The sequence below is a fragment of the Orbicella faveolata genome, unplaced genomic scaffold (genome assembly GCF_042242905.1).
Source record: "Orbicella faveolata isolate gen_17 unplaced genomic scaffold, um_ofav_v1 contig_3, whole genome shotgun sequence".
Taxonomy (NCBI): Eukaryota; Metazoa; Cnidaria; class Anthozoa; order Scleractinia; family Merulinidae; genus Orbicella; species Orbicella faveolata.
Window position 1 is genome coordinate 610,809 of NW_028301558.1, and position 15,715 is coordinate 626,523.

At 36.4% G+C, this 15,715-nt stretch overlaps 1 protein-coding gene across 2 annotated transcripts in view; it reads right to left on the reverse strand.

Annotated features, from left to right (window-relative positions):
• Positions 1-15,715, reverse strand: part of LOC110066282 (enhancer of filamentation 1-like) — a 36,142-nt gene that overhangs the window by 14,631 nt on the left and 5,796 nt on the right. For both annotated transcript variants that reach the window (XM_089297411.1, XM_089297412.1), the window contains exon 3: positions 1,212-2,249. In XM_089297411.1, the coding sequence (XP_089153537.1) occupies positions 1,212-2,249 (1,038 nt within the window). The remainder of the gene's footprint in view (positions 1-1,211; positions 2,250-15,715) is intronic.

Here is a 15,715-nt window from a genome sequence, read left to right on the forward strand (position 1 = left end):
GATCGTTTTTCAGCAAAATTGGCCTTGAAAATTCCGCGAAATTCAAGCGAAATTGGCCATTTTTTCCACGAATTTGTCCCTGAAAATCCCACGAAATTTGACTTTTTTTCCACGACCTACCAGAAGCCCTGCAAATTGTATGACACTAGGTTCAATTACTAATTAATTGTATCTATAACACATTCCGAAATTAAAAAAGTCAGTAGTGCTACCCATAAGTTTTATTATTATACATTGAACTCACTTTCTGATTGGCCGAAAGCGCACAGGGAATTTTCGAAATCAGCGCCTGTGACGTCATCTAGCTGCAGACTATACAATAATCATGTCAAGGACACTCTAGGTCATGGGTAATCATATCAAGTGAAAGATTTCTAAGGGTAATCATGTCAAGTTCATGTGCTTTGTGCTGCTTGCTATCAGTGAAGAAGCAAAAACATGACTTCTTTTTTTGTTGTTTAATTTATAATAAACAATTATTAGATTCGGGTTTTGTGATATCCAGAATAATCAAGGTCTTGTTACCTACCTCCACCTTGATTATTCTGGATATCACAAAAACCTTATCCAATAATTGTTTAAAAACTGTAGGAAACACTAAGAAGGAAGCCTTTAAAGCACACGCAATCAACATGTGAATGGTGTAGGTATTACAATTACAATTACAATTGGATACCTGCAATTGGACACCCATATGATGGTGTGCCAATTATTTGAAAAATAGGCCTGTGGAGAAGCAATCACGATCACTAATTTTGTAACAAAGTAAGATTATTTGGATATCCTCCTCAAATAACTATATTTCTGTTTAGTGTATGTGCACAAACAGAAATGCTGATGTTGCAAATCAAATAATCACTTTACAGGTATATAATGCATTTTAGTATAAATCTCCTAGCGTTCTATCACGAATGCCGTTCTCTGATTGGCTATGCTACTCACTATCTATTCTGTGATAGATAGTGAGTAGCGTAGCAGTGTGCCCTTGTTAATAACAAAATGACCACCCCTTCTTGGTGTTTTAAAAGTGTCTGTGAAGAGGATTTAGATAAAGTTTGGAACGACTAGTAGATTTATACTAAAACAATGAAATTATTCGCTCTGAATTTCTATGCGTGATAGTTGACTCGGGCTGCGCCCTCGTCAGTTGTCACACAATAGAAATCTCGAGCCCATAATCTAATTGTTTAATATTCACTTAAACTACAAACCTGAACTGGAACATCGTACACATTGACATCTTTGCCCCGTCCATCACCATAAATGTCTTGATAGTCAACATAGTCATCATCCTCTGAACTCAACTTTGCACTGTCTGTGCTAGATGTTGACTGACGCTTCCCACCACTACTTATCACCAATGAGTGTGCCACAAGATCTCGTGAATTTCTTGGATTGTTAAATTCTACACTGTTTCTGTTCACATTTGTGTCCTGTGACAAAGGTCTTTCAAAAACCTTTTCTCTTTCGTGAACATTTGGTGCAGCAGGAACATCATAGATTTCAGCATAGATTTCAGGTTCTTCATGAACCAGTAAAGGCTTCTTACTGTCACTTTCTGGTTTAGATACCCCTTGATCAGGACTATTACACATTGCAACAGCACTGCTGGATACATTGTCATCAGAATACAAGTCAGTTGTCTGATTGGAAAACAGCTCAATATGGCTCTGCTCCTTGTCAGAATTTTGAGGCAGGTCATAAACTTCTGGAGGTATGTCATCTTCAAGGCGTGGTGTGGGTACATCATACATATCATCACATGTTGCTTGGTCCTTGACATCATTTTCAATTCTGGATTGCTTACTGTTGACCTCGTCATTTAATAAATTTTTACCAGGAAGATTACTAAACTGTTGCTCCAACTCTTCAAATTCTTTACTAGAGTGTACAAATCCCTCAGGTCTATTCGCATTTGGCACATCATAGTCAGGACTTGCGACTCCTCTTGGTACAGCATAATCCTCACCAACCTCATGAGACTTGGGAACATCATAATCAATATCCTCAAGAGAAAAACACTCAGTAGATTTGTATGTTTGAGGCGATGTATGTCCTTCTAGTCTCCTCTTAATTTCCTGCAAACGATTTCCAGGAGCAATTCCCTGTCTCCCATGCAATGAACACAACCACCAACCAATAAGGCCATCCACATCTTGTTCTAGCACAGTGATAACATCACCCTTTCTGAAGCTTAATTCATCAGGTGCATCAGCAAAGTTATCAAACAGAGCTTTGGCAAGAATAGCCTAAAAACAATTAAAACAAGAATCAGTTTGTTCATAAAAGCATCTTAATGTACTTTGCCTCTTATCTATAAGTATCAGACATCCCATCAAATCATCTCTACGTGAACCAAAAGGAAGTAACCTGTGTTTCTCAGATGAAACCAATGGATTGTCAAGATATTTACTTTATAGAGTGCTTATAAACTGTTATGCTGCAATGGTGGAAATTGAGACACTCATATGACAAGTGGAATTTATCAACTTGGAGCTGATGCGGTCAAAGACAAACTGAATGCTATCATGAGTTGGAAGTTGACATGTTTTGAGCATTAGCCCTAATGGTAGCAAAGAAAGCTCATGCTTCAAAATGTCTGTTTTACAAACTTACAGTGGCAATTAACTTCATGCCAAAAAACAATTAAGATTACATGATGATTTACAGTACTTTAAAGGACCTGATAAAGAATTTTTAAAATGCTAAAATCTATTTTTCAGACAGTACTGTAACTGAAGAGAAATTTCTGCCAGAGAAAGAAATCAAGACTTTACACACACACACAAGTAAACTAAAAATTTGATAGTAACATAGGAGATGGTTATAATAATTAAATTTGCTGCAAAATTGAAAACTTAGACACTTTTCAAACAGCCGAAGAAACTGAAAACATAATTGCAACTAAAATTGATCACAGACATAGACTGCAAAGGGTAACCTGAGATAAAAACTTCTTTCTACACTGAATTAGCCATACTGGTGTGAAAACCAACATTCAGAGCTAGCTCAGACATAAATAACAGTATGTTCATCCAACAGATAAAAGTAACATTGCCAGCATTTATTAATAAAAGCATGGTCTGTTGTCCACAAAATAAATCATGTACACATCAAATGCTGTACGTTATTGTGCCCTACTTGACTAGAAGGACAGCAAGCAGGCTTGATAACTAAAACGACTTATAAAACATCCACTAAAACTGCATTAGAAATGTAGTGAGAGATTCAGAAAAAATTGTGCACACAGTAATAAACAGACTGCAAAAGAAGTTAAATTATGCAGGTGTCATCAACAATTCACTGAAAGGTTACCATATATAACTCAATTATTTTCTAAATACTGGTTTTCTGATTTATGTACAGTCAAGGTGAAAAAGCAACAGCAGTCAATATGGAACACTGGAAAATGCATAGGTACAGGAGTAATTACAGCCCAAAGATTTGGTTACTTAAATGAAAATTAATTGTATACTCAGAGGTTCAACATGCAATACTTGACATAACTATTACACAACTACTAACCCAAAAATAGTCAATGTAATGTATCATATGTTGCTAAAACTAATACATAAGAGGTATTCTACTAACCATCCTTACTGGCTCAATTGACACTCTCCCCAAAAACGCAAGCTGTGTAAGTTATGCTGTTTACGCATTATCTGTCTCACTTTTTAAACTGCAGGAATGATAGGAATTTCTCTATCAAATCTAATATATATTTTATATATCTGTCTATTCACTCCTTCATTATAGACACATGCATGAAAGCTTAACAGTCAGTTTCTTCCCTTACATACGATATGTATGAACCTTATCACTCATTTCACAGCTATCATCACTCCAAACAACACAGTTTAACTCCTACTGGTATACTATATGTTTTCTCATGATTCATCATTAAAATTATCATCAACACAATGAGCAATTATTCAAATTTCAACAACGTTGCTTATAAGATGAACACCTTGAAATAAATGCCTAAAATGAGTGAGGTTTGAATTACCCTGCAGCTGCATAACATGTAGCACAAACAAACACTGCAGGGTAAGCATCTCACGAATTTTAGATTGCAAACAGTTTCTTTCTTTTGGTAGATCTTCTTCAATTCAAGACAAAAACATGTAATAAGAATTATCCAAGTCATGGTTGCAGGGGGAAGGTTTAGAAAGATAGGTTTCTGCAATATAACTGACTCCTGCATACACTGTGTAATCAGTACAGATAGCACTTCATGTGCCAAAAAACTACGTAACAAATTAAGTTTGGTAAAAGAAAGGTGTTAAGCTACTTAAAACAAACCAGTGAGACAATCTCAGATAGTGCAAACTGCAATTGATAGCTCTGGCACGGTAGTCCCATAAGTACTCACGCTTGCTTGGTTCACTTCCGGTTTGTATCTACCTTGGTAGTCAGCTAGGGCTTTTCCCCTTAGCAGTGAGCACGTTTCAAGGTTGTATTTTCATTCAAGGTCACAAATTACATACAATTACTGTTTGTCACAACAGCTTTTAAATTTTACTCTGGTGTTTTACGATGATTTTCGTTCCTGTTAAATTCAATAATACGTTGAACAAATGCGACAATTCAGCTCTGCACGCCAACTTTATAACTTGATACTTTTGTTTTCCTTGCAAAGGTATGTAACATGAAACTCTTGTTTTCTCCAAAACACAAGGAAGAGGAGCTTGTTTTGGGGGATAAATGAAAGAAAGTTAAATATCTGACGAAGAAATGGAAGCGAAACAATTTTGTTTTTTCTCAAAACGCAAATTTTCTTATCACAGATGAAGAAAAACTAATTTACTTATCAGATAGTAATGGAATAGCACTTTCTTTTTCTGTTGCCACCTTTGTTGTTAAAATTAATACACAACAATATCGATTGATACCACTGGGAATCGTTTCAATGAGAAGTATTGAAGGTAAACAGTGCTACTTGGCCGACATTATCCTGCATCAATGAACGAGTCTCCTCAAAGACTGATTAAATTAATTTGCGCTTTCATTAGGTGCCACGGAGTCTGCAGCAATATTTGAGCACTTTCCTGGTTTCTTTTGTCACAAATTTACAATTTGCACAATATTTAAGCGACTAACTCGGGAACTTTTTGGTCTCTCTTACAGATGCAGTTAAGGCAAGAAATAAGTAAGCAACTATTGAGAAACTTCACATTTTCCCTCTTTATTTAAACCCTGACAAACATACTATTCTAGTTTGAAAACAGCAGATTGTATTTGTTGAACCGACCTGTGGGTAATTCTAAAAGATACATTTAACTTTTGCACTAAAAAGGGACAGGTAGTGCTACCTAGTACCTGACATTACATGACATAAAAAACCGTGTGGAAACATAGTACATAACACTTACGATGCTAGAATGCATGCCTCTTACATGTTGGGTTCTACCGTAAGGAAAACTACTCAACATTTGTCTGTTATCCTGTATGCAATGTATCCCCCACCTAATGTATAGAAGACATGAATGCTAACTAATCCACGCATGCATTTAGAGCAAATTGGTTTTGTTCCTAAGAGAATACTACCACAGGGAGAGCAAGGGGTTACTTGAAATAAATATATAGCTTTACGATGTTAACTCCCAACTGACATAGATATAACAAGTTCTACGTAGGGTGCACATGTACCTTTCCCGGCTCACCCCCACCATTTCCTTGTCTTCAGACTAATTAATTAATTGAAATTAATTAATTAAACAAACATTAAAGTTTACACCTTAGCGCCTTAGTACCTTAGGGGCAGGCAGCCCCCAAAACCATCCCAATAGTGCATTCTGCACTAAAAATGAAAATGTGAAATATAGTCCTTCATAGTCCTTCAAATATGAAAAACAACATTTAGAACCTTCCGCACTTACATTGTTTATTTTTCGTCTTAACTTTTAGAGTAGGGTTGCCACAAAAAAAATTGGAAAAATCAACATTTAATCAATATTTACAAGTTTTATTATAAATCTTTCTCATTACATGTACCCATGTTTGCATTCTTGTCTTAACTCAACTTTTCCATCTGGTTTGGAAAATTACACTTTTCTATATAAATTATATCTAAATGAGCCAAAGGTGTTAATTCCTGTCTATCATACGGCAATCTAGTCCAAGATGAAGAGCTCTGAAAGGCTCCCTGGGCAGTCAGAATTTTACAACATGGACCTTTGAGAGGGGTGTCGAATGGTCCTTTAAATAACATGGGTCTTGCCAAAAGTTTTGTCAAATTTAACTGGTCACACAGTTGCACATTTAAGTGGTTATGTGCATCTGGCAGTCTTGTCCCACAGAAATAATCTACAGACAAAGGATATTTGAACATAGGTAATTATTATAATAACCCATTCCCCGAAGGCGTTCACTTTTATACAGGTTTGAACGTACTGGACTGTTGAATCAAAGTGGTTATGAGCCACTCAACTTGGATCATCTATAATGAATTATCCATATGGACCGTTCTATCTCAAAAAGGTTCTATATATCAATATGTATCTTTGTGCTTAGAGTGGAATCACTATATTTCCACAAGGACAACACTGCGTCTTGTCCGATCAACAAAGTTAAGCCCTGTTTGGCAGGGTTATTACATAGTTGGGTGACCAAATACCAATATCCCACATCTTTTTTTTTTTCTGTTTTTCTTACCTTTCCAAGATGATATCAGTAACTAGCAGAACTGTGTGTAATGTCTTTTCTTCTTTTCATTGACTATTAATGTCCATATCATTTCACCATTTCCAAATTTAAGCTTATTTACAGTAACAAAAAATTATAGAATAAAACTTACGACAAAAAGCAACATTTTGATCTCCCTGAGATCATTTTCAAGTTGTAGAAAAAGCAAATGAAATATACATATATAAGTACAAATTAGGGTGTGAGAATGTCCAACAATAAAATATGTAAATACAAGTGCTAAAATGTAAGTGTTAACATAATAAAATACTAAAAAAAAACTATATAAATTTTAAACTTTGCACGGATTGAATCTGACTGTTGTTCCAATGTCAGATTCTACTACTCCTACCTCCCCTGCTAAGTATTGCTTTTGAACAAAAGACTTCCCAGCATATGTTGGCTGGTTTTATGGGGGTACTAGAAAGGCGTAAATTTTTGTCCAACAAAATGGCATAACGCGGCACAGAGGTCGAAGATGGTTTTTTGTTCAATCTGTAGACAGGGATTCCTTCATGGGTTGAAAAAAGGAACTTTTTACGCTAATAAACACTAGCTGCGAGAAATCGACATCGAAATCCTAAAGGCAACGATACTTGCATCAAAATTTTAAAAGCTACGATTTCAAAGGTAGCTGCCGGCCCCCCCTGCAACTATCTTTTCTACATTCATCCAGTAGGCCATTTCCGAGTTGCCTTTTGCCTCTGTGTCAAAACGAGTCTAAGTACAAAACCATTCATATGACTTCCACCTACAGGTTCATTTTCATGCAAATTAAACTTACTTTCATATGAAAGGTTTCACTGAAAGACTCTTTTTGAAACTGAGGCACAACGAAACATTCATCCATGAGCTGGCTCACAGGAGCCTTTGATTAATTCCCTCTCCTAAGTCACCACCTTGTCATTATCACCTCCACACTCACTCCCTAAAAATTAAACTGAGCAACATCTAAAAGAATCAAAATTCAACAAGATCTGTTAGATCTTATAACTGCGCTTTTAAAATTTAACTGTTTGGTTAGCACTACAGTCACAACACAGTGCACATTTCAAAGCCGTCCTTGATGATTCTTTTCTTACTGTAGACATCACATCACTTGATCAATACAAACTCTGTTACTGCACCATCAGTCGTAGCTGTTGTGAAATCTCTGATGACGTAATGGTCTTAATCTGGAACTTTCTTTGGGATATGTATGGGCATGAACGAAATGAACGATATGAACGATTTCATAACAACACTATTAACAATTGCTTTCTTTCTTAAAAGTCATGATTAAATTTCATTGGCGTTTTCCACGAGTAAAGGGCTAGAAAGGTAGTCACACGAGTCACATAATTTAAGACTTCTGTTATCCACGGCTATCTTATTTCCCTACCAATGACGTAATTCTTGCATGTTCTGACATGTTCTTTGCTTGGCTTGCAAATATTTGATTTTCCTTCTGATCACCGAACTTGTTGCGATGACACAGCCAAAGAATTTACCACATTCGCCTAAAACCACAAGAAATGCTCGAAAAATTGCAAATAAATTAATGACTGTCGCTTCTGCCGAAATAAACTTGCAAAGTAAACACGATTTTATTTGTCCTGTAGAGAAAGTGAAAGCTGCAATGTCAGCGCATTCCATGGCTGACGTAATACCTTTTTTAGCGTATTTATTATTTCCCTTCGCATCCAATGCTTTGATAAAACCAAAAGAAAATATATTTTACCCAAAGTAAAGAAAACAATATCCATAACATTGTCCTTGTATTAATATTTTAACAGCTTTTGGCAAGTAAACATCACAGGTTGCATCATTCAAAATTTGGCCGAGTGGAAGTTTGGGTCTGGTCACCAACAAAACTAAAAAACTAAAAAAATAAAAAAAAAACAAGAAGATCTTTCAGATCTCACAACCGCGCTTTTAAAAGTTAACTGTTTTGGTAGCGCTACAGTCGCAATGCAATGCACATTCCAAAGCAGTCCTTGATGATCCATTGATTACTGCAGACACCACATCACTTGATCAACACAACCTGTATTTTTGCACCATCAGTCATAGCCATTGTGAAATCTCCGATGACATAATTACTTCCGGCACATGTCATAATATGGGATCATGAGTGACCAAAGAACAAAAAAAGCGAAAAAAAAAAAAATCGATTTTGAACCTATTTCCAGCAAATTTGGCACACTGGAAGCTGAGAAAATTACCCTATTTCGGGCCATCATTTTTCAGCTCTTTTCGTCATATCCCCCCCTCAGGAGGGTTTTGTAAAGTTAACGAATTAGTATGCAAGCCACCGTATTGGTGATCACTGTCGGCGAAATGTTTATTTGCTGGAAAATTGTGGCCAAATCTTTCGGAGATGGAAGTCAGGACATTTTTAAGGATACAGAAAGTAATTTGGGACCAGTTGCTGGCTTGTAAGGCTGAAATTATCCAGAAGTAAGCTTTTTTAACATGGACGTAACGAAGGCCATGCGGTGAACAAATTGAATAAATTATCGGCTCTTCTCACTGTCTCATTCTGTTTTTTGTTTCGTTCTCTTTTGGAGCCCGCCGAGGTCATTTTTTCGTCTAAATAACCTGAGAAAAGTTTGAAAAAGATGTTCCTCTTCAATTTTCAGCTCTCAGGCAATAATCCTGGATTTTTTTGAGCGAAAGGTCGGTTCATGTTATGTTCGTGTGTTTCAGTGGCTATGGGTGATTGTCGCTTCCTCAAGCAATGAAGCAAGGTTACAAAAAAGAAATTTAATTATATTTAGTTCTGGTTTTGTTCAATTTCATTGAAATTTTAATATGATGAAGCTGGATTGTTAAGGAATAGATTTACTACTGCCGATATGAGGTAGCTATTAACGCTAAAGTGATATATCGCTTGGAAGTCAGGGTTTTGAAGAGATTTTTTTGCAAAGCATGAGTTCGGCGTGACTTTGTAATCTGAGATTTTTGTTGACCCTCAAGAAACATGGTTTGGCAAGTAAACATTACAGATTGCATAATTCAAAGTTGGCTGAGTGGAGGTCTGAGTCTGGTCTCCGACAAAAAAAAAAATAAATAAACCACTGGTAGAACATGAACTGCGCTCGGCCCATGGCCACATGGTTAAAAAACAAGTACCATACAGGGTTGTACTTGTTATGGAGTATTATGCCGTCTCGGAATTATTTCAACTCCAAAAAAAAAGCAAACAAGAGGGGAAATCAGAACCCTCTGACCTCCATAGGCTATGAAGATTGGTTTGGGAAAGCACCTTATATATCAACAGAAAATTTATTATAAGGAAAGAAGCCACAAACTTGTCACAAAAGACACAAAACATAACAGACCTTCCATGAAATCTTACATTTATTGCTTGCAGGACAGAACATGATATAATCGAGTAGAGTTTGGAAAACATCTCATGATTAAATAATGACTACGGATATTACTGCTCAAAATCCCACAAAAGAAGCTTCTTTCCACAATAATTGATTTCCAGTCACATTATGCACCAGACATCTCACATTATGAAGTTACAACAACCGATTCAAATTGTATGCCACAACCTGAACATGTTGATGACATGTTAATCGCCTTTTAGCCATTGGGAATTTTCCATTTCTGGAGAACAGACCCCCTATTTTTGTCTTTCCAAGGGACATGCCACGGGGTTCAGACTTTTTCAAAACCCCTGCCATTATTACTTTTACTTGCAATCTTGACAAACTCACAACAAAATAGAGGGTCTGTGGATAGACTGAAACCTTTATTAAGCAGAGCCCTGATTAAGCAGACACATCCCCTTGACACAAACTCTGGTCCCAACATTAGCATCTTGTATGAACCCCTACTCAACAGACACCTCAGTTTATTAATCTGATTACGACAAGAACTAGAATTTTAATTTGGTTATTTCTGTTGCCATGGACACAAGGGAAGGTCATAGTGGAGCTCCGCTTTTAGGCTTGGCTAAATCTATATATTAAGTATTTCCAAACAGAGGTTTCACAGTGATGTTACTTTACAAATGGCACAGTATTTTGGCAATAGTGGATTAAAATACAATAACTGAGTTACATTCTGATAATATGAGAAGATAGAGACACGCATCATAGATTTTATTTTTGGCCTCAGCCAATGACATTTCCATCAAATATTCTTGTTGCTGGTAAACACCGACATGCCGCAAAAGTAAACTCAGCACTTCAATGGGATGCTGCTGGTCAACGCCTTGGGCAGATTTTGCTGCTAGCAATAAATGTTCCCAGATACTTGAACAGTATCACAGGGAGTGCTGGGGACGTTTGTCCCAAGTATCTTGGCAGCATAAAAATGTGAGAACCACGCTTTAGCAAACCCTCAATGTGATTCAAGACTACCAATGGTAACTGTCACCTGAACGGAATCTGGACATTTATTACTCACACGACTCTCACCAAAGTTAAGATGGTTCGTATCCAGTTTCAACTGGTTCATACCTACACTCTGGATGCTTTGTAAGCAAGCCAACAATTCAAGGAAAAAACATGCTTGTATTATCATAATGTAATCCATTCTCCACTAAACTATAGAAAATACACCCAATCAGAATAAAGAAAAGCTCTTGTGTACTCGACAGTATTATACTCATTGTTCCCATTGTACACTGCATTGATTGAGTTCATCACTGTATAATAAAGCCTTGTGTGTATTCTGAGAAAATACACATGACTTGTGGGGTATTCCATGTTGTACCACTTGTCATAGTATTGCTACATGTACGCCTCCTGGTTTCCTTGAGAACTACAACACCAATCAAAAGCGCTGCAGAGCTAGATTGTAACAAAATGTTGGACATTTAGGGCCTGTAATCACTAACAATTTTTGTTTATTTTCCAAAAACATCTCTCATCAGTTCCGTGATACTAGTGCACAAGGTGATTTTTTTTCCTACCAAATTTTTGTCCTTACCAAACTTAAAAGGTGCCAACATCCTGCTTCAGCAGGTGTGAAAACTGAGAGATTATTCCATTGATGTGCCGTGATCTAAGGAAAAATGTCAATCAAGTAAATTTGATCTCGCTTTGATCCCTTCAGGATCTCACCACGTGATTTGACACTGTAAGGTTAACATATATTTTACAGTTTTTGAGTTTGCCCATGATTACTAATTTGGAAATTTGACGTAGACAAATTTTGTCAAGATTTTTGGTAGAGCCAAACAAGTTTTGTCAGCCTAGTGTGTCCAGGCCCTAAGTCAGAATTTAAACATAGGCACGCAAGGCATGCAAGAGTTACTTTTTTGTGACTTAAAAGCCCTAGAGGTAGCAGTACTCAGTGGACTCTTAACAGTTATGATAAGGGTAACTCATTCACGTATACTGGTTCCCGGATTCCATTCAATGTCATTACAGAGTTTAATATTCTTGTACAAACTTTGATGACTGTTGTCCCTAAATATTTCACAACGATTCTTCAGAACAACTCTTCTCCTTCTTTTTAGCCAATATCCCAACGAAATACTTAATAAAACAGACATGCTCTTTTCGAATACCACTTTGTCTGAACTTGTAAAGTATAGACGACCTTGGAACAGTCCCCAGTACTCTTTTAAATAAGCATCTTATCTTTCTATTTTTCTGTATAGCAATCTTAAGTCTGGAACAGATTCTTGAAGGTTCTCGACATCTAAGCTTATGTCTTTCAGTCATCCCTTTGCATCATCCGCTAGACACGAAAATACAATATCTCGATCTCACACCTTTTAACTCATTTGCAAAGCATCTTGTTCCCTCTAAGTAATTATTGTAATCAATCGAAGACATGAGCTTGAAATCCCTAGCTTTTGCGCACAATCCTTCACTTGTTTTGCATTTAAGAAAGACTGCTCTTTCTTTAAAATTCAATAAACTGACGCTTCAAATCTTTGTTGATAACTATTTGCACACATAATCAGTTTGAACAACAGCATCTGCAGCTTTACCAATATCCACATCTCATCTCTACAATTATTGTTTCTCAGTCATCCTCTTTCTTACATGCGACTACCATAGCAAACATCTTGTATGACACCACACCTACCGTACGAAATATTCCCAACCAACTTCAAGATAAAGGATACGTAGGCAATGACGAGATTTCTTACCATTTCTGCAACAGCTTGCAATAAACACAGAAGTAACTTCATGATAACACAGATAAGTACTTTCTACAATTTTCACTCCGGTCATGAAAATTAGCCGGTTCAAAACGAATGCTCGAATCACAATTTAGTGTTGGGCATTTTGCTGATAACATGTGCGTTGTAGGCAGCTGAGCGGCACACAAAATACCTTTCATACATAATTTTCCCTCAATATAACAACATAAAATGTTTAACTGAACAAACTTACAGTAATCTGATACATCTCCAGATTAATGTAGATACCATCCTATTTTCTAACAGGCAATTTGATTCATTATTTGATACAACCCACACTGTGATTGGTGTGATGCGCGCACAGGCATGACTCCCTCACTCACTGACCACATAGCCCTTCCAGCCCCAAAGAGGAATTTATGCATAGAAATACTTAAGTTAAGAGAACTTTCCTCATTTTATACGAGTTATAAGATTACTTCTTACAGAACACAACAACACTACTTTACCAAAAATAGCAAGAAAGAGAAATAACCTCTCTGGCACATTTAAGTCTGATTAAATCTGATTTGGCGACACACAGTCTTCAAAGAACATTTGACATGACATTTTGATATAAACTGATATAAATTTGAAAAAAGGTAGGCTGACGTTCTTCAAATTTACCCAAATGCAATGCATTTTAATCCTCTCCAGTTTTGTTCATCTATGTCCCTTCTTGGCTTTCCTGTGTTTTGTTTGAGATCGTCTATAGTTTTGAGCCGTTTTTGTGATATCTTAGTTAATTCTATGACCATTTGATCAGTGCTGAAATTGCCTAAAAATGCGTGACCTAGCCCCTTTAAGAACCATTACAATAATTTTTATTGAACTACAATCTTGGACAAAATAAATGGAACATCTGGACCACCCCTCCCCCCATTTCAATGATGCCAAAATGGCGCGCTTTTGCTCCTTCGCGCCTTCATCATTGCTTTGGGGGGGATGGGGGATAATTGTTCCATTTTATTCTGTCCAAGATTGTAGCTTTTTGCTCATGGATGTTATGTAATAACATCCATGAGCTTAGCAGGCAGTCGGATGGCGTTCACTCACTCACTCACTCACTCCATTCTAATTAATTTATTCATTAAACCTGGATTAAACCTGGATTAAACAATTTTCTCCTACCTCCCTTGCTAAGTATTGTTTTTGTCCAAGAGTTCAGTCGTCTTAAAGAAGGTTCTTTGACGAGGGGGGACTAGAAAGGCGTACATTTTTGCCCGATGATTGAGAGCCTGGATACGAGTTTGTCGAACACCTTGAAGATTGAAGTCGGCCATTTTGGTTTCATGTGCTTTTCTTTCGTAAATATGTTGTTTTTTGCCTATCAGCTTTTGCTCACACCTAGATGAAAGCTGTTAGAGGTATTTATGACTGTGGTCATGTATCATTCACAACAACATGGTCGGCGAGGTCAAAGAACTGATACAAGACACCCGGGAAGACAAAGCCAGAAAGTGAGATCGTGATTAGCTTTTTCCTTGGCAAGAGAATTTGATGGTTTCCACTCGCTTTCTCTTGTTGTGTAGTTTAAGGTAAGCTTAAATTCTTGTTAGGTTTTGGTGTCATTGTTTCTTTATTGTTTTATTTTGTATGCACATATTGAAATTCTGCCTCTGTTAGTATCGCTAGCTCGAAATTTGTAAGCTTGTTTTTAAATACTTGGGAGAAAAAAAAATTCGAATTGCCTTATCTTTTAGTTTTGTTGTTGTTCACACTCCATTTCTTTTGTATTCCATGCAGTTCGACTAGAGTGAAAATTCCTTCACGGATGATATGCAAGGCAACCTACATGTACGATTGAGTAAATATACACTGCAATATTTTAGTGATGGATGAACAAATTAAGTCCAAGAGACTGTGTAGATCTATTTTTTTGCTGTCCAATTGCGTCAAAAAGCCAGACGCATGGTGGCTGGTGATGTAGAGTTTTTTTTTTTTTTGCTCTTAGAAATGAGAGATTTAAACAAATTGACATCAAAACTTGAATCATGAAGAAGAGCATGCGTGATACTTGTCAACATAAGTATGTTCTGTAATCGTTGCAAAAATCTATCAGCAGAGACATATCTGCAATCCTTTTGAATATTACTGCATTGCTAGTGATACTAGCACAAACAATTACCAAGATATATAGGAATAAAATACCGTGATGTTTGTTTCCAAGAAAGAAAATTATTGTTATTTTATTTGCATGCACTACAATATGTAGTACCCTTATTATTGTTTTGCACCAAGCTGGGGGACTTCTTCCTACAGTTGACTAAAGGTGCACTTTTTTTTAGGCTGGAGGTATTATAAGACTTAACAGGACAGTGATTTCAAACATTAATTGATTATTTATCCCAGAAATAAGATCTAGTGGGCCACATTAGGTTTGTGAAAGGGGTTTCAGGCTAAAAGCTAGATGTATATGAAAGGAAAGCCTTTCCTGTTAAAAACACTGTAAAATGGATAGGTCTTTGACGTTGGGCCAGAGCCTCCTTGTGTAAAACTTTATTTCTTCCCTTCCTCTTCTCCATGGACATAGTTCTATAGAAAAAAACCTTATAAATTGTAAATAAAAACGTTCCCTTCACTTCAGGTTCATGATTGAAACAAAATTGTCTGAAATCTTTCTTATAATATTGAAGGAAATACTTATTTTTTTTCAATAGATTTCCTGTTTACCGACAAGCTACAATCAAATCGTTTATGTTTGACTTAGCTTAAAATAAACAAGTTTTTGCTAATGTCCATGTCTCACTTAAGTGAAATTGGGCAAAATAATCTTGGCAGTCTTGGCATTCTCAAGTTGATGTCCAAAATAAATTCAAAATCATGTATTGTAATTTTTGCATAATAGTAATCATTGTTCTACAGCTGTTTCATAATGTTAACTGAACAAGGACCATA